The following is a 20,138-nucleotide window of genomic DNA, read 5'->3' on the forward strand; positions in this document are numbered from 1 at the left end:
CTTGAGGTCAGGATATCATCAGCTCAAGATTCGAGAAGAAGATATAACAAAGACAACCTTCAATACCAAATATGGACATTATGAATTTGTGGTGATGCCTTTTGGTCTTACAAATGCCTCTGCTGTGTTTATGGAACTCATGAATATATAGAATCTTTAAGCTAATTTTAAATATATTCGTGATTGTGTTCATAGATGATATTCTGGTTTACTCTCCAAATGAAAACATGCATGCAAATCACTTAAGAGTTGTGTTACTGACATTGAGAGAAAATGAATTGTATGCTAAGTTCTCAAAGTGTGAATTTTGGCTGAAGAGTGTGAACTTTCTGGGGCATGTGATCAGTAATGGAATGATTTTTGTGGATTAGCATAAGGTGCAAGCAATAACAAATTGGCCTCGACCAGCTACAGTGATAGATGTCAGGAGCTTTTTGGGTTTAGTTGGATATTACAGAAGATTTGTTGAGGGGTTTCACAGATTGCTATGCCACTATTTAGTTTGAATCATAAAGCAGTGAAGTTTGAATGAACAACTCTGTGTGAAGATGTTTTTCAGAGGTTAAAACAGTATTTGATGACTGCTCCAGTGCTGACTATTCCTTCAGAGTCAGATGTATTTAAGCTCTATAGTGATGCCTCGCATAAAGGGTTGGGTTGTGTACTTATGCAGAATGGAAGAGTCATTGCCTATGCTTCTAGGAAATTGGAAAATCATAAAAGGAATTATCCAACCCATAATCTAGAGTTAGCAGTAGTGATTTTTGCCTTAAATATCTGGAGGCATTATTTGTATGGGGTAAGGTGCGAAGTTGTTACTGACCATCAGAGTTTGAAGTGTATTTTCACACAGAAAGAATTGAATTTAAGACAGATGATATGGCTAGAACTCATTGAGGTTTATGAGTTAAACATTCAGTATCATCCGGATAAAGCAAATGTGGTTGCAGATGCCTTAAGTGATTTTATGTTTTGATGTATTTGAGATATTTCAGTTTGGATGTTTAGTGACTCTTTCTTACATTGTTATTGGATGATATTTATGTCTTTTATGAAATGAAACTTTTATGATATTATAGTTATAAGAGTTCTTCGTACGACTGTCTGTTCCCGCCCTGTTATTTCGGGCTAGCTGGGCCGGATCATGACACTTGTCCTGAAAGTAATAAAGATTAGATGAGAAATTAGCATCAGAATTTTTTTTCTTGAGTGAGTTCGTTGATTAATTGTAAGTTTCAATCTAAGTTAGGCGCTATAAGCACAGTTAAGCATTAGATGTTTTGAGGGAATGACAACCTATTCTGACTACTTTTGAGAGTGACACATCTATAAAGGAACATTATAACTTTCATGGCATAAGCTGTAAACCTATTTTGACCACTTTTGAGAGTGGCCCATCGATAATGCGAGCATATGATTTTCAAGGCATAGGTTGTGATTGTGGAAGGCATTTTCGTCTTCTGACACTCCCAAGTTTACTATCCGAATAGTAGTTTTGTTCTTTTATGTAATGAACGCATTTAAGATTTTTTTTTTGAGTGACTAAATTTATTCAAATGATGTTTTGAAATAAGCTTGGACTGGTAGAATAGTTGGTTGTGATTTGTATTATTGTCTAGATGGCTGAAATAAGGAGAGAACACCTGATTTTTTTATTGGTTTTCTTTGGATTTTTTAGTTCAATATTTCATCTGGACTTTTCATTTTGAGGTCGATTTCTGGCGTTCGAGTTGTCGACTTCTTGACCACTTTTTTCTTCGTGTCAGCTTCCATTGTCTTCTTTTTAGGAGGATCCTTCACACATTCTTTTACAACTCTTGCTGGTGAAAGATTAGCTTTTAGGGTTGGTGAAAGACTCGTTGGCTCGGGGGAGAGCATGTTGAAGTTCATGTCAACTTCATAAGGAATAGAATTTTAATGTCTCTGGTATCATCTTAAAAAACAAAATTAGAGAGGAGAGCAAAAAAATTGTATGAATAAATTTAATTCCCTTGCGTAAAATTGACAAAAAGCTGTACAAATGGTGAAAGAAGCAACTATGTATGAAAGAAGCAATTATGGAAAATAATTCTTAATTGTGAAATCCTGAATTATCTACATAGTAGAAGTAGAAAGCTGCTGTTTATGAATTTTTCTAAATAGAAAGTTGTTTTCCGATTGATTTAGATGAAAAGTTACATGGATTTAGGATTATTTCAACAATTATCAATGTTGGAAAACTAATGAAGAAGTTATTTTGTGAAATTTTCGTTGATCTTCTATCAATATATTGGGGTTTTTTTGTGATGAGTTAATGCTTCTAGACTTTAAAATGAACTTCGATGAACTATTTAAGTTCAGTTCAACGGTAATTTGACTAATGCAGGGGAGTACAATAGAAAAATGGTGCTGATGCTTTTGGATGCCAAAGAATAAAAAATCTAAGTTGTGTTGGAGCTGAATGAGGGCTTGTTCTAATATTTGTGTCAATGCTCTTTGTATGCATATAATGAAATGTTTTTTTTTTCTTTTGAAGTTCAATCAACCCATTGAATATTTAGATATTTTGATTCTTTTCTTTGACTTCTCATTTGTTGATTGCGTGGCTACTAATTCAAACATTGAACTTGAGTTTCGTACATACCTAGTTGTTTTATGAATTGCTATTTTTCTCTTTTCCTTATGTTGATAGCTTCTCTTAATTTGTCTAATTCTTGGATTTGTTAGATATCATGGTTCAGATTTATCTGAAGGTTGCTACTCTGGTGGAACTGAAAGATCACATGCCCAGCTAATTCAATCTGATAAACGTAGCAGCTCTGACGATGATGAGCAAAGGGCACACGGAAAGCACTCACAACAAAAGCATAATAGTCCTCGTCGGAGGCCAAGTTATGAAGGTGATAAGCTTCATTTGGTCAATGAGAAGCATAAGGAGCCTCATCTTTTCGCTTGTGGAATGGACCAGAGAAGTTATTTTTCTGAAAAATCAAAATCTGATTTACAAGATGTATCTAATGACTCTAGAAGGCATAACGGAGAGAGAAGAAGCCACCAGCATAAATGTTCTAAGCACAGTGGGAGTGATTGCAGCTGGAAAAAGCATCATAGCAGCCGGTTGCATGAAGATGATGAGTTTGTAACACATCTTAAAAGCCATCGCTGCGAACAATATAATCAATCAGAATCTTGCTTGGAACCTGAATCCTCCACTGACCATCGAAAACTCCACAAAGAACGAGAGTCTAGTCACAGGTTCAGGCACTCTAGTAGAATAATCAAGTCTAGAGATGAGCGGCTTGATAATGACAGAAGGGAGATGGGTAAAGTCTGGAAGAAAAGAGAGAGAGATCATGGCTACAAGGAAAGTAGAGATCATGGCTACAAGGAAAGTAGGAGAATCCGTTGAAAATTCTTAATATTTATTAGTTTTTTGGTTAGTGGATGTGGATATATTCCAGGAGTCATACAATGCTGCAGCCATAGGAATTATGTCATCAGAGGTAAACATATATATTTTGACCAGTTAATACGTTTCTATGGTGGCTAAGTTTGTACCTATTCTGTTCGCAAAGTTCTAAAGTTAGATATATGTACAGAAATATGAACATCAGCTACTATGATTTTTCTTACATTAATTCCTATGATTTTTTGACTAGTCTGTCGTGTGTTTGGTAGCATAGACTAGGTCCACTACAGTGAATTTTTTATCTGTTGCTACAGATTTTATGGTGGTTAAAAATGGAGTTTGAAGCTAACCTTCTCTTATGTTTAGAGTTCTAGCGTTCTTTCCCTTGATAGTTTTGAAGTCTTGGGAGGTTCATAAGAGCACACACTTACGTGGAGCTTAGAAGATATTGACATGATATTGTCAAATGTCGTTCTTGGTGTGGCGGAATCCATATGTTTGCTTAGGTATGATTTCTTTGAGTTTTCATTTGTGTATTTACATCATATTTTTACTAATAAAAATTGTGATATTTACTTTATGATTTCTATTAATCCTGGTTTTCTTAAATAGTTTTTTTAATGCATGAATAAATTTAATATTTTTGGGTCATCAATAATTGTAATCTTCTGGTTGTTAAGGATTTCCTTGAACATATTCTTTGTGCTGCTAGAAGGGCTTGGAATGTCATCTAAGATTAATTTTTGGTATGTGTTTCTACCAACGAATGGGTTTATAAAGTGGATGTAAGAACCGGCTTGGATGGTTCAGTTGAACCGACCCTAATTAAAAAGTTGGCGAGCTAGGCACAGGCAAATGACTGAGCGATCACGCAGATGAGCTTGTGAACGATTGAAATAGCAATTTAGCGAACCAATGTGATTAATTGAAAATAGGCGACTCCTCACGAAGAATAATTCCATTCGCTTTGTCTTGTATCTCTAAATGAGAGAAATTGAGAGAGGAGGTAGTGATCGGGAGGAAGAAGAAGCAAGGTTTCTTCGTTGATTTTTATTTATGTGATTTTAACCTAAGAAGATATCAATGTTTTATTTAAAGGCAAAAGAAGGAAAGTGGTTCAACGAAGGATTCTAAATCAATTGAGAAGAGGTGAAAGAATTTTGTGAAATTCTTTTGATTAAAGAGGAAGAGGAAGTAAGTTGCTTTAATTTTCATTTTTGTTCTATTTAAATTTAGGAAGGAAATAAATGTGAAATTTTTAGTTCTGGTTGAAATAGTGGTATATGATTATTTAATAGAAAGGAAGTTCGTTGGTGAAAATCTTGACTTAGAAATAAAAAGAACTTTTCAGATAAATTACAAAAATTTTAAATATAATGTTTGATTATTTTCAAAGAGTTAGCAATTTAATTTGATAAATGGGAGTGTCCAATGTTATAATTAGTAATATTTAATATTATTTTGGATAGTGGAAGTCTGCAAAAGGTTCTTGAAGGAAGTTAACTATTGTATTAAGGAGGATTATTTCAAAGAATAAGGATTTGGAAAGGATTTGAACACAAAATAATCAAAGTGGGTAATTATTATTATTTTTTAGTTCTTCTAGTTTTCTATCATATTATTGCAGTTATTTAGTTATTGCAATTATTTAATATCGTGACATATATGTTGATTGAATGTTTTAATGTATAAGATGAATCAAATTAATGATAAGCAAAGTAAGTGATTATATTTGTTTTACGGTAATTTCACTTTTCCTGTTTCTTCGTTACATTGATGAACATTGTATTATGTATATTTACTTACTACATATAATACAATTTATATATTTACTATGCATCAAATTGAGAAATAGTAATTAATAGTGACAATGTTATATATATACATATATATATATATATATATATATATATATATATAAGAGAGAAAAATACATATATAGATTAATATGTAAGTAATGAGAAGTGAAGTGAATAAAATGAAACATAAAAATGTAAATGAAAGTATAAAAGAAGGAAAAGGTGCATGAATGCAAATAGAGGAGTTCATGAAATGTTATGTATATGTTAACTGTACAAGATAGACAAAGAAACATGATTATTTTTATGTATGTTTAGCTATTATACTACAAGCTGTGATTATCTATTGAGTTTATTATGTAAACTCAAACTATTAAAATAAAATTTCAGGTACATCTTTTGAGAAATAAATGATTGAAAGAGAGAAATTTGTCTTAAAAAAAAAGAGATCAAATGAAAATAGGTATGAGCTGGTTTATATATATGTTAAATTTGTAAATTTGTTTTAGTGTCTCTTTAGTTATATGTTTGTTGTTAGTTTTTTAAGTGTTTTATGATATTAAAAGAAATATATTAACCGTCCGTCTATCTGTTTATGTCTCGTTAAATTGAGTTTCCGGACTTGGTTGTGACAAAATTGGTATCAGAGCCCTCAAATAGGATATGAATCGTACTGAAAGAGTCATTAGGTTAATATTGATTTTAAAATATTTTATATGATATAAAATTATGAATTTTATAAGATATTTTACTTTATTTTAGTACTTAGAATGATCCTGAAGAAGATATGGAAGGGTTTGTACTGAGTATTGTTGTTAAATATGATGCATTGGCTCAAATGATGATAATAATTGACTTAATTGATTCATGATTCAAGATCTCAATTGATTAAGAATTTGCAGTAGCAATAGCAGTAGCATGTTAATGGATTAGTATTTGACATTATTTCATGATGTAAGACCACTATTGTTTGAAGTAATATAACCAATTGAAACAAAAAATTGATCAGTACGGATTGAGAATATATTAGAGGGGATGTTCTGCCTAGACGAAAGCAAGGTTTCATTGGTGACATTTGCTTGATGGCGTTAGCACCAGGATAAATTTGGATGGATACCTAGTATCTAGATCAAATGGGATGAGTTTACTCAAGTGTTCAGAGTTTGGTTTGTGCTCTTTCTATAAGGAGGTAAATGCAAGATAAATTTTTTAGGCTGATGCAAAGAGACAAATCAACAATACAGTATGAAGTTGAATTCATCACCTTATCAAGATACACTCCTCAATTTGTTCATACTGCAGAAGAAAAATATTATTGATTTTTATCTTGGTTAAAAGATGTAATCAAAAAGCCTTTTGTTTCTCTAGGGATTGATCATTATTCTTTTTTTGTGAAGAGAGTTAGAAGGATTTAGATGGATATTTAAAATACCCAAAGGAGGTGTGAATTTCAGAAAAAGGAAAAATGTAGATGTTGTTGGAGCTTCATAGGATTCTCAAGCTAGATCTTTTTTACAATCTGGAATGTTTAATTGGAAGAAGGCAAAACCTACTAGCAATAATAGTCAAATGAGCCTGAACAACTGCAACAAGTGTGATAAGTAGCACAAGGGTGAATGTTTTTCTGGAATCAATACTTGCTTCTGGTGCCATTAATTTAGCCAAGATTTGTCTTACTCTTGAGCAAAGACCATCAAGAGAATCAAGGATGAATGTTAGATCCTCTCAGAGAAATATTGGCAGATCGAGGGTGATAGTATCAGTTGCTTCCATTCCGAGGCCAAATCAAAGTCGACAAAATGCTCAGCTTATGGTATATGCATTATCTCAATAGCATGCTAAGGATTCACCTAAAGTGATGATAGATGTTTTTTTTATTTAATTTATGATAATTTTATTTACTTGTATGATTAATCAATAATATAAAAATAGTTAAAAGAAAAAGATTTATATATATATATATATATGTTAATTATTATAAATTTTATTGTATGATAACAATTAAAGATATACCTGTACAAATTCTCTTTGATACAGGAGCCTCACATTCCTTCATCTCAGAAGAATTTATAAAATTCGTTGGATTAAATATTTACGAAGCACCCATCATTTTAGAAGTTTTGATGCCAAATGAGTCTAAAATGAATGTTAATAGTTTATGTCAAGTTGATTTCAAAATAAATGAGAGAAAATTTTAAGCAACTCTAAATGTGTTACCGTTGCATGAATTTGCTGTAATCTTGGGAATAGATAGACTATCAAATCACTTTGTAATCATAGACTGCAATAAGAAGATTGTTAAATTTTCAGGTGAAAAAAATAGAAATTTTATGGAGATAGAGGAATTACTTCAATGGTGATAACTTATATGAATATCAGGGTTTGTTCAAGTAAGAGATACAAAGAAAGAAGTTAAAGAGTTGAAAGACATACTTATAATGAAAGTATCTAGAGGTGTTTCTAGATGATCTGCCAGGGTTTATCATTCAAGAGATAGAATTCACTATCAATTTATTACCAGGTTCATAATAAGTAGCAAAAGTACTTATAGAATAACATTAAGGAATTCTAAGAGTTAAAAAGTCAATTGCATGAATTATTAGATAACAGGTCAAGTTCCTCGCCTTGGGAAGCTCTAGTGTTATTTGTAAAGAATAATTCTTTGCCTTGGGAAGCTCGTGTTATTTGTAAAGAATAAAGATGAGAGTTTCAAAATGTGTATTAATTACAGAAAATTAAATAAGCTCGCAGTTAAAAATAAGTATCAATTACTTAGAATTAATGACTTATTTGATCAGCTTGAGGGAGCTACAGTTTTTTTTTTAAAGATTAACTTGCATTATGGATATCATCAGTTGCATATTAAAGAAGAGAATATTGTTAAAACTACTTTTAGAATAAGATATAACCCATATGAATTGTTAGTGATGTAAGCAATATTTATGGATCTAATGAACATAATTTTCAAACCCTTCTTGGAAATTTTTGTGATCGTATTTATAGATATTATTTTGAGTTATTCAAGAAATAAAGACAACCATTCCAATCATCTGCATGCAGTGTTGCAAACACTCAAGGAGAATAAACTATATGCCAAATTCTCAAAATGTGAATTCTGGTTGAAATGTTTTAATTTTCTTGGGCATGTGATTAGCAATGAAGATATTTCAGTTGATTAGAAAAAAATCAAAGCTATTACAAAATTGGCTAAGGCCGACTATAATTTCAGAAGTGAGGAATTGTTTAGGTCTTATTGGTTATTACAGGAGATTTGTGAAGGGATTTTCTTAGATTGTAATGCTATTGTTAAGATCAATATAAAAGATAATAAAATTTGAATGAAATAATTAGTATGAAAAAGTTTTTCAGAAATTGAATAATTGTTGTTCAAATTGTTGATAATTTAAGAGAAAACATATTACAGGAAGCTCACTTCTCTAGTTATATAATTCATTCAGGTAGTAATAAAATGTATCAAAAACTTATAGAGGATTATTCTGGTGGCTAGGATTAAAAAGACGTCTTGCAGAATTTATGATAAAATATATTCCATATCAAATAATTAAAGATGAGCATCAAAAGTCAAGTGGTCAATTGCAATCTTTACCAGTACCTGAGTGTTAATGGGTTAAAATTACAATAGATTTTGTAATTGGATTACCCAAATCAAGACAAGAGTCGGGATGCTATTTGGGTTGTTGATCGATTAACAAAGTTCTCCTATTTCTTGCCAATCAAACAAATATATTCAATAGAAATATTTGCAAAGAGATATGTTGATGAAATTGTAAAATTGTATAGTGTTTCAAAATCTAGTCTCTGACAAAGATTCTTGATTCACCTCTAGATTGTGGAAAAAATTGAGGAAGCATTAGGTACTAAATTAACTTTTAGCACTGCATTTCACTCTCATACATATGTGCAATAAAAAAGGACTATTCAAACTTTGGAGGACTTAGATTATGTGTACTAAATTTTGGTGAAAATTGGGAGATTCATCTACCTTTAATAGAATTTGTTTATAATATCAGTTTTCAATTCAACATCGGAATGACACCATATGAAGTTCTTTATGGAAGAAATTGTAAAACACCTTTGATTGAAATAGGTGAAAGAAAAGTAATTGATGTTGAACTGGTAGATGATGCTACTAATAAGATTAGATTGAAAACAATACACGATAGACAACGAAAATATTATAATGTAAATCACAGGCTGGTTAAATTTGAAGTTGGTGAATTTGTTTTTATTGAAATAGTTCAATGGAAGGTGTGCAATATTTTGGAAAGACAGGAAAATTGAGTTCATGATTTGTTAGACTATTTGAAATCATTTAAAAGATTGTAAATATGGCTTACAGATTAGATCTTCTGGTGCACATACAAGGGATGCATAATGTTTTTCATATATCTGTGCTTTGAAAATATATTTCAAACGAATCGAAAAGAATTTGTCAAGATCAATTGAACTCCAACCTGATTTGAAATATATAGAGAAGCCTGAAAGAGTATTGGAATATGATGTGAAACAACTGAGGAATAGTTTATCACTTTTCATTTAAATTTCGAGGACGAATTTTTTTATAAGAATGGAGATTATAAGAACCGGCTTGGCCAATTAAAAAGCTGGCGAGCTAGAGCACAGGTGAATGGCCGAGCGAGCACGTAGACGAGCTTGCGAGCGATCGAACAAGCAATTGAGCAAACCAATGTGATCGTAATCGAAAATAGGCGACTTCTCACGAAGGATAATTCTATTTGCTCCGTCCAGTGTCGCTAAATGAGAGAAATTGAGAAAGGAGGCATTGATTGAGAGGAAGAAGAAGAAGGAAGGTTTGTTGGTTGATATTTGTTTATGTGAAATTATTCTACGATTTTAACCTAAGAGGAGATCAATATTTTATTTAAAGGAAAAAGAAGGAAATTGGTTCAACAAAGGATTCCAAATCAATTGGGAGGAGTTGAAAGAATTTTACGAAATTCTTTTGATATTAAGGAGGAAGAGGAAATACGTTGCTTTAATCTTCATTTTTATCCTATTTAAATTTAGAAAGAAAATAAATTTAGAATTTTCTGTTCTTATTGAAATAGTGGTCTATGATTATTTAGTAGAAAGAAAATTCGTTTGTTAAAATCTTGACTTAGCAAAAAAAAGAACTTTTCAGGTAAATTACGAAAACTATTCAAATATAATGTTTAATTATTTTCAAGGTGTTAGAAATTTGAATTGATAAAGAGGAGTGTCCAATGTTATATTTAGTGATATTTATGCTTTATTTGGGACGACTTTTTTGTCGCTTCTTAAAGCAGCTTTCTAGTATAAAAATTTTAAATTTCTAACTAAAAAGTTGCTTTAAGAAGCAACAAAAATACTGTCCTTAACGAAGCCTTAATGTTATTTTGGATAGTGGAAGTTTGTGTGTGTTTGTGTGTGTGAAAAATGCATATGTTGATTAATATGTAAGTAATGAAAAATGAAATGAATAAAATGCAAATGAAAATATTAAAAGAAGGAAAAGATACATGAATGCAAATAGAGAAGTTCACTCCCATATGGTACTAGTTGGGGATGTATTGTACTCATGCACATTAATTGAAAATGGAAATGTTTGTACATTCATTGGTTCAAGATTTTAGATGGTACTTCTATTCTAAATGAATAAATAAAAATGGAAAATAAATAAATGAAATAGATAAAGAAATGAGTTACAAAAAGAAGGAATATAATAAGAATCTATGAAATGTAATGTATATGTTAATTTTACAAGGAAGATAAAGGAACATGATTGTTTTTATGTATGTTTAATTGTTATACTACAAGCTGTGATTATTCACTAAGTTTACTATATAAATTCAAATTGTTAAACTGAAATTTTAGATAAATCTTCTAAGAAATAAATGGTTGAAAGAGAAAAATATGTTTACAGAAGAAGAAAATTAAATGAAAATAGGTATGAAGTAGTTTTTGTATATGTTCAATTTATAAATTTGTTTTAGTGACTCTTCAGTTATTTGTTGGATGTTAGTTTGTTAAGTGTTTTATGCTATTGAAAGAAATATATTATTTGTCCGACCGATTGTTCTCGTCTTTTTAATTTGAGTTTCCGGGCCAGGTCGTTACAGTGAAATCCAAATAGTTGGAATAAGACTACTCATTATTATGATGATTTTCATAATTAATGTTATTTTATAATTATTTTAGTTCTTGTGCCTTATTTTCTCATAAACCTATAGATACTTCTGTTTAGTAAATTTTCATGAAGCCTTGTGTCACCTGGTAAAGTATAGACTTCCTTAATCTTTCCAGGCCTGTTCCGTTTTTCACTGGAGTTAGATCCAGGTTTATGGGTCTTAACTTCCATGCGGCTTACTGAATTTATACCCAGGCAATGTGGCCCAGCTGGTAGACTGAGCCAGTTCCGATTTTGGTAGCCATTGAACTGTCAGTCTAGTTAACCTGATTCTTAGTGAAGCCGGACAACATGATCTTGAATCACTTAAGAGGCCTGCAAATAAAAGTTCCCAGCTTTTTTGTTAATAGATTAATAAATGCACATATGTGTGATGCTAGCTGCATAGCTTAAGCTTGACATATCTTTAGAATGACCATCCTTGTGACAATCATCCGGGAAATGTGGCATTGTAGTGGTAGAAACCTATAGTTAACTCTTCATACAGTCAATTGTTTTATTGAAGGGGTAATGGCGAAGCTGTATTGCTCTTTTAATGGAGTGGATGATACATTTGATTTGTTTCAATCATTCCTGATGCAACTCAGTTATGTTTGTTATTAGACGAAAGCTTCAGAATTCCTTCAGTTGTTCTTCGGTGTGTATGAATATTATTAATATAGTTGGGGATTATATTTCACTGGAAGGTTTAGTTAGGGAATTTGTTTAGTTTCCGTTAAACTAATATTTGGTTTCTTTTGCAGTAAAACATGAAATTCATGATTTCAAGATTTTTGGTGTTCAAATATATATATATATATATATACTAGTAATCGTTGGTGTTCTAACAATTGTCTTCTTTACAGGTTCCAATGTGTTTATTTATTTGCAGGTCAGCGGCAGGCAAGCAACTTCATGACCAAATGGTCGCTGTATATGCAGCTGAAATTTATCACAGTTTCATAGGCTTCATAACTAAGAGAAATAATTCAGTTGCTGAGAAAGAGTGGATCAGGATTTTCTGACCAAAATTTGGTCAGGTAGATTTAATACCTTTAGATTTACTTTGAGTTCAGTGTACTAAATGAATTGATTAATTATTCATATATTATACTCATTTTAAAATAAATTTAATATTTTAAAATTCATCTGAATGAAGATATCCTTACCCAATTATTTTCTTTGCCCAGTAGGCCAGGGAACTGCTGCTCCAAAATCCTTCGCTATAATTTTGGTGGTTTGGACTATAAATTTTCGAACATGGCATTCCAATATTCCATGCAGGTATTAGCTGGGGCCTTTACTAGTGGCATTCTTCCCATCCCTTCAGAAGCTAATATTTCATGTTCTAAACTGCTTAAAAATTTTAAGGATGTTATATTTTATGCAAATATAAAACTTTGAAATTAGGTAATTGATGTGAAACCAACATGAATTGCAAGGAAATAATAAAATTATTGTAAGCTTGCTACTTTAAGATTAATGAGTCACAAGAATTAATTTTAGGAATTATCCATTGACGTTTTGTGTTGGCATGCAATTCAATGTTAGGAGAACAAAACAACATAAAATAATATCAGAAAATATTGTGGGTTAATATTTAGAGCTTTTAATCTAGAGTTTCCCTTCTCACTCACACTCTATGAGAGGCTTTAGCGGAGAGATATCTTTATCACACCAAACGATGCCGCTAAGAAAGTTACGACGCCGATGGTCTTGATCCACGGGAAGGTAGCCGGAGAAGGAGGTGCAGGTGGACGTTCAACAAGTTGCCACTGTCCGGATGGTCGTTGTTCGTCGATTGTCTCGACGAGATGAAATAGTATGCGGTCTACAAAGTCTTCGACGAAATCTTCAAACTCTCAGTCAGGGTCAAAGAAGGGCGATTGAAGGATATCAATTTGTCCTTGAGAATTGTATGCAAATTCGTGGTAGAATTCATGACCGGCCATCCATGAATATGGGAGTCTTCTTTATTGTGAACCTTGGATTCTTTGAAGGCCGGCGACTTGTGCAGGAGGGAGGGAGGAGTGGGGAGCCGGCGGCTTGGTGGGTTCGAATAGAGAAGGGGACGACTAGGGTTAGGGAGGGTGCTTAGGATCTTTAGGTTAATTCCCAAGGAAGGTAATCAATCCAAAGGATTAATGAGAGTGGAGGGAAATTAGGATTCAAATTTGAATCCTAAATTAGGGCAAGGGGAGGGCAGGGCTGGCAGCATGCATGGGGAAGGAGGAGATTGGGGGGAAATTAAATGCCTCCTAATTCATTATCTTAAATTAGGAATCAATTAATGGGATCAAATTTAATTTAAAATTAAATTAGACTTAAATTTAGGTATTTTCCTAAGTTAGATGGGTTAGTTTAGGAAAGTATTTGAAAATTCAAATTTTAATTTCAAATAGGATTAAAATCTTTCCCAAATTGATTTGGCTATTTTAGGCAAGCAATAATGATGATTGAAATCATCATCAAGAAGGTCCAAAGGAAGGGACAGTGGCTAGGGTTCGGGTAGGGTGAACAAGGGGCCGGATTTGGGAGGCCTAGGCCAGCACTATGGTGGGAGTAGGGAGAGGAGCTGACGGGTGAGGGGGAAGATGGGGTGGTGATCGGCAGTTGGAGTACGGGGAGGGGATAGCCGGCGGCTTGGCACAAAGGGGAGGGGACGACCAGCGATCTGAAGCAAGGGGAAAGTCGGACCACGAGCCCGGAGCACCTCCGCGACTGATGGGTATTACTTTGCCCACACCTTGGGATTTTGCCGCTCTATGGTCTTCTAATAACCATTGCTCGATTATGGTCCTCCGATCACCTTCTCCCGACTATATTCCTTCCTACATTCACTGTCACCTGACTAGAGTTATTGGACCACATCACCCCACTACGACCATCTTATTATCATTGCCTGATTTTTATTCTCCTACCACCATCAACTGACCTTGTTCCTCCGACCATTATCATTCGACTATAGTCTATAATCTTATGGGTACCCTGATACTTGTTAACTTTGTTGTATCCCATTGCTAATAATATCGACACGTGCTATCTCCTATCTTGAAAGTTAAGTGCACGCTGTCAATAGTAAATCTTATGTCTGATGTCAGCCCTATGATTTATATAGGGTTTCTTGGTCTCTATTCTCCCATCCTCAAAGGAGAACGACCAAATAGACAATAAGATTTACTATTGACTTGTGATTCAAGAGAATTCAGAGGCTCTAAGAATCCTAGAGCTCCACTAGTGCACCACAGGTGTGTTACCATCCGATCGTTGTCATTGGAACATTGCCTAACAGACGACCATCTAACTATCATTATTGCACTATTGTCGTTCGAATATGCTCCTCCGATCACAGTCGATTAACTACATTCGTTAGACTACGATCTCTTGATTGCAGCACTTTGACCTTCCTTGTTGAACTACGTTCCTCCAATCATTGTCAACCAACTAAGATCCTTCGATCATCATTAACTAACTATGGTCATTCAACCACTATCGACCAACTACGATCCTTGTATGTCTGCCACCCATCTATGGTTTTCTAATGTCCATTGCTCGACTCCTGTCCTATGATCCCCTTCGCCTGACTACATTCCTTCTGAGAACTACTTCCGCCCAATTAGAGTTATTAGACCACATCACCCGACTACGGCCATCTGATCATCGTTGCTTGATTATGGTTCCCCTACCATCATCATTCGACTTTGTTCTACCAACCATTATCGTTCGACTATAGTCTATAATATTATGAGTAACCTAATGCCTGCTAAATTTGTCTTCTTTTATTGCCAATAATATCGACATGTGCTATCTCTTACCTTGAATGGTCGGTACATACTGTCAATAATATACCTGGCTTCTGATGTCAACACCAAGATTTATATAGGATTTTTTGATCTCTAGTCTCCTCTCCTCAAAGGAGAACGACAAAACAAACAACAAGATTTATAGGGTCTAGAATCCTAGAGCTCCACTTGAGCATCACTTTTGTACCAGTGCCCGATCGTTGTCATCAGAAAATCGCTTGACAAACTTCCATCTAACTACTGTTGTTGCACCACCGTCGCCCGAATATGGCCCTCTGATCAGAGTAGATTGAGTACAGGTTTTAGACCACCATCTCTTGACGGCAACCCTCTGACATTCGTTGCCCAATTATGATCCTCTGATAATCATTAACTAACTATAGTCCTCCAACCACTATCGACCAACTATGATCCTAGTATAATCGTCACCCATCCATGGTCTTTTAATGACCATTGCTTGACTACGGTCCTCCGATCACCTTCCCCTGACTACATTCCTTCCGACAACCATTGCTGCTCGACTAGAATTATTGGAGCACATCACCCGACTAAGTCCATCTGATCATTGTTGTCTGATTATGGTTTTCCTACCACCATCATCTGACCATTGTATTATGACAATCATCGTTTGACTATAGTCTATAATCTTATGAGTACCCTGATGCCTACTGACTTTGTCGTCTACCATTGCCAATAATATCGACACGTGCTATCGCCTACCTTGAAAGGTTGATGCATGCTGTCTTACTTATGATGTTAGCTCCAAGATTTGATATAGGGTTTCTTGCTCTCTAGTCTCCACTCAAAAGGAGAACAACCAAACAGACAACAATATTTACTATTGACTTGAGATTAAAGATAACTCAGACACTCTAAAAACTTGAGATTTACTATAATGATGTAGGACTACATGCAATAGCAAATGTAAGCAATTGAAAATTTACACAAACAAGAATAGAGCTTTGCAATTAATCAATTTCTTGCGTTTCTTAACAAAGTTTAAGCAAACAATTTGGTGATTAAGCTCAGACAATTAACTACACAAGAAAAGTTTAGAATCATAAAAATAATCATAGCAAATTATATTATGCGAATGTAGGGTTTTTAAAAGAAATCCCTCATTTAACAAGGCAAATAGTCACTATAGGAATCCCCTCACTTAAACTCTTACTTTGGGTTATGCGGATAGATCTTCATGATTAAACGATGCCAAGATTGATGGAGGATTAAAAGGTGTGAGGAAGGGAGAGTTTACCCAAAAATAGGAGATGCGAGATAACGGCGACGATGTGTGATCGCTTCTGAAGGAAGGGCAGTAGTGCGAGGTTTTCTCTCAAATTCAAACAACAAGCTGGCATCTCCAGAGAGTTTGGGCAGCACTCTGATGTCTGGAGAAATTCTGGAGAGCAATTTTGTAGGTCTTGGCAACCTTGGACAGCAAGAAATTGAGGAGTTAAGGATTACTTTATGGCAAGTTTCAAAAGAGAGAAGAGGGAAGGAGTAGGGCCAGCGTCTAGCATGGGCATGGGGGGTTTGATTCGAGGAGTTAAGGATTATTTTATTTGAAACTTAAAATAGGAAAGGGTATTTAAATAAGCTCCTATTTAAATTCAAATAAAACATGATTTGAGGGACTTTCCTAAATTAAATCATCCTATTTTAGGAAAGGAAATTTAAATTCAAATAGATTGGAATCTGAATTTAAAATCCTTCCTAATTTCAAATGAGTTATAAACGGAAAGTATCAAATTGGAATTTGAAATTTGGAGGCAAAGGAAGGGTTGATGTGGCCGGTGGCTAGGAGGATGGGTAGGGTTTTAGGGCCGGTGGCTAGGAGGGGTTGGGGGCTTGGCCGGCGGCTATAGGAGGAGGGAAGGGGAACTTGGGGCCGGTGGTTAGGAAGGGGAGAGGGGGGATTTAGGCCAGCGGCTAGGAGGAGAGGGAGGCCGATGGCTTGGAGAAAGGGGAAGGGAGCCGGCGGCTAGGGAAGAGGGCAAGGAGAAGTTGGAGAAGAGAAGGACCACTAGCCCGGACGCTTCCTACGACTGATGGGTAATGCTATGCCCTAAGGGACTTCACCAAAGTTCTCACAAGTACTCTCAAAACTCACAAAGAAAAAAGTGTTGAAATTTCATAATAATGATTATCCTCTCAATGGAGGTGAAAGGGCTATTATAGCCCTTTCTACAATAACATTATAAAGACCAAAGTATCCCTTGGGGTTAAATAAGCCTACTCCCTCAAGTGAGGGTAAAAACGGAAAAGGTACATAAATAAAATCAAATACAAATAATAGATCAAAAATAAAGTGGTCTAATTGTGGCTGTCGATCTCCAATTCCTTCTCTGATAAACTTTCCGCAGCCGGATGTCCTCATCATATAATATATAATTATTGGAGTGTAAATTAGTAAATTATATTGGCATTTCTTACATTATATACATCTGACTATTGAGCAGTAAATATTTCAATAGTAATTAAGATGAGAGTGGTAGAAATAAAGTGTTAAAAATGTGATAAATTTGAAATAATAGACTAGATAGGAGGTTTGAAAATAAATTAGGTTCGTGCTTCAGGCATTTATGGTTGCGTGTAAACCCGATTCGATAAAACCCCTATAGAAGAATTAAAAGAATATGCAGTATGGCGGATTATAAATATTGACGAATGAACATGTATGGAATTTGCACTATAGAACTGTATTAAATATACATAACAGGTCATGTATTAGTCAACAAAAATGAATAGAATACTGAATGAAGGGTTCAATGAGCTGGACCTTAAATTTCTTGTTAAGGAATCTCAGTATCATGATGTGCTCGAGAATAAGGCATAAATCTTATTTATTATTGTTGCATTAGAAAAATTACAAAAGGTGGCTTCGAGACCTTCGATTTACTTTAATCAACATGTTGATATTTTGAATTGCATTTTCATATCGGTGATAGTTATTAACTTTTAGCAGCACTCTTAACTCAGATTGTAAGCTTTTATGCTATCTTTCATTATTTTTCTAGCATTCGGTTGATATCTTCGCGGTTATCTTTTTTAGCATAATATTTTTTTTGGGACTTTTGATCCAATTAAAGGCAAATTCATATATATATCACATACACAAATTTCAAACTCAAATCCTCTTGACTGATAGCTAAAACTCTCAACCAATAGTTTAATGAGCTGTGTGCACAACAGGCTAACTCGCTTGCTTTTTAACTCTTACAATTGTCTTCCATTAAGTTTTCCTCGTTCTTATCGCATTTGTCAAACATGTAATTGATTTCTTATTACTTTGAACATGTTATTCAAAATTTAATAATCATGAATCATATTGATTAGACCTATTGCTGATGTTGAATTTTTAAGGTTCATTTAGTTTCTTGAAGTTATAGAATAAATTTTGAATGCAGATAGAAATTAATATATTGATTTTAAATTCCACAAGTTTATTGTAATGTTCTTCAAATATACTAATTTCATTCGTGAACGATTATGAAATCTTCCTTTTTCCTTGTTTTCTAGCTAAAGAAGCAAAATGAGACATCTAGGAGCAAAATTCTTTTAGGAGCAAAGTTATTGATTTCGGGGTTATCATATACTTTCACATATTTCCCTACCTCTGAAGTAATCTTCACCATCATAGAACTTTGAGGGAAGAGTACACGGGACACTGATTATATCATGTAGGAAAAAGAATAGATAAACAGGTAGATGCATATGCTCTCTCATACGAGAAATTATTCTGTGCGGACATCAGACCGTCCGAAGGCGAATCAGAGCATGTCATATCACTCGGTACACATCGATACACAGTTGATTGCATCATGTAGGAAAAAAAAAGATAAACAGGTATATGCATATGCTCTCCATACGAGAAATTATTATGTGCCGACATCGGACCGTCTGAAGGCGAATCAGAGCGCGTCATGTCACCCGGTACATAGCGATATATAGCCTCATTAAACAACAACTGAATGATTTGGTGCGTCCTGATTTGCCTCTTGATGATGTCCATATCAGCACAGAATAATTTCACCTCTCATACACGCCACAGACAATAACTAATATACGTCTTTGCATATTTACACAAGCTGGTGTCAGTCGTGAAAGGCCAGAAATCCTTATCATGCATATCGCTTTTAGCCAAACTGAGTCGGATAATCTTCTCACTTACAGCTGCCTTTGTATTAGTTTTTAGTTTGTTTTTTTTAATAGAAAAAGTAACCAGCGAAAAATTGAAGCAATTTTATGTTATTTTTTTTGCCTGAATGAAGAAAATTCTACTTACAAAAGTAAAATAAAAATTATGGTTGAAAAAAAAAAAAGTTGTATATACTGATGATAACGAAAGCTTTTTAAATGATATAAAACTGGCATTTAAACCAATTGCTTAGAATATGTTTCTTGTGCTTTTATAAATTGTGAAAATTATTTATGATCAATAATTAAGGGTATCTCCAACTAAACTGTAAATGTCTATTTGCAGTTGCCGCTATTGTAACATCATTCAGGGCATCTCCAATCGACTCCAAATGTTTGAATGACGCTCCTAGCCAGCTCCAGTCGAATTGCAAAATTTTTTGCTATTTGGCTGCAAGTAAACAGTGGGACACCAATATTGGCGTTGCGCTGTTTATCTCCGCCATTTTTACCTCTACCGAACTTGCCGCGGGAAAGAAGAGGCGACTGTTACCTGTAAAAAGGGTGAAAAATGACATTCGATTGGAGATGAATCACGGCATTTTGTAGTTTCACGACATTTTGGAATGAAAAATGAGATTTTCGGTTGGAGATGCTCTCAAGGGCTTCTTTTGCCGTTGTGAATAGTGCAATTCAAATATTGGCATTACATTATTTATCAATGTTTTTTTTAATTATAAAATTATCTTAAAATTATTAAAATTAAAAATTTTAATCTGAAATATATTATTTTAACTTACGTTATTAATTTTCTAATTTTAATATTTTTATTTTTTAATATT

At 33.8% G+C, this 20,138-nt stretch overlaps 1 protein-coding gene across 7 annotated transcripts in view; it reads left to right on the forward strand.

Annotated features, from left to right (window-relative positions):
* LOC110111065 (E3 ubiquitin ligase PQT3-like) overlaps positions 1 to 19,704 on the forward strand; it is a 105,362-nt gene extending 85,658 nt beyond the window's left edge. For 3 of the 7 annotated variants that reach the window (XM_028701029.1, XM_028701028.1, XM_028701030.1), the window contains exon 15: positions 2,707 to 3,637. In XM_028701029.1, coding sequence (XP_028556862.1) covers positions 2,707 to 3,388 — 682 coding nt within the window. In that variant the 3' untranslated portion in view covers positions 3,389 to 3,637. Of the gene's footprint in view, positions 1 to 2,706; positions 3,638 to 3,754; positions 3,895 to 12,222; positions 12,397 to 12,546; positions 12,703 to 19,642 lie in introns of those variants that run through there. The other 4 variants (XR_003703132.1, XR_003703131.1, XR_003703134.1 and 1 more) reach the window with 4 other exon arrangements.
* The last annotated feature ends 434 nt before the right edge of the window (positions 19,705 to 20,138 follow it).

Source organism: Dendrobium catenatum, unplaced genomic scaffold, assembly GCF_001605985.2.
Source record: "Dendrobium catenatum unplaced genomic scaffold, ASM160598v2 fragScaff_scaffold_1617, whole genome shotgun sequence".
Classification (NCBI taxonomy): Eukaryota; Viridiplantae; Streptophyta; class Magnoliopsida; order Asparagales; family Orchidaceae; genus Dendrobium; species Dendrobium catenatum.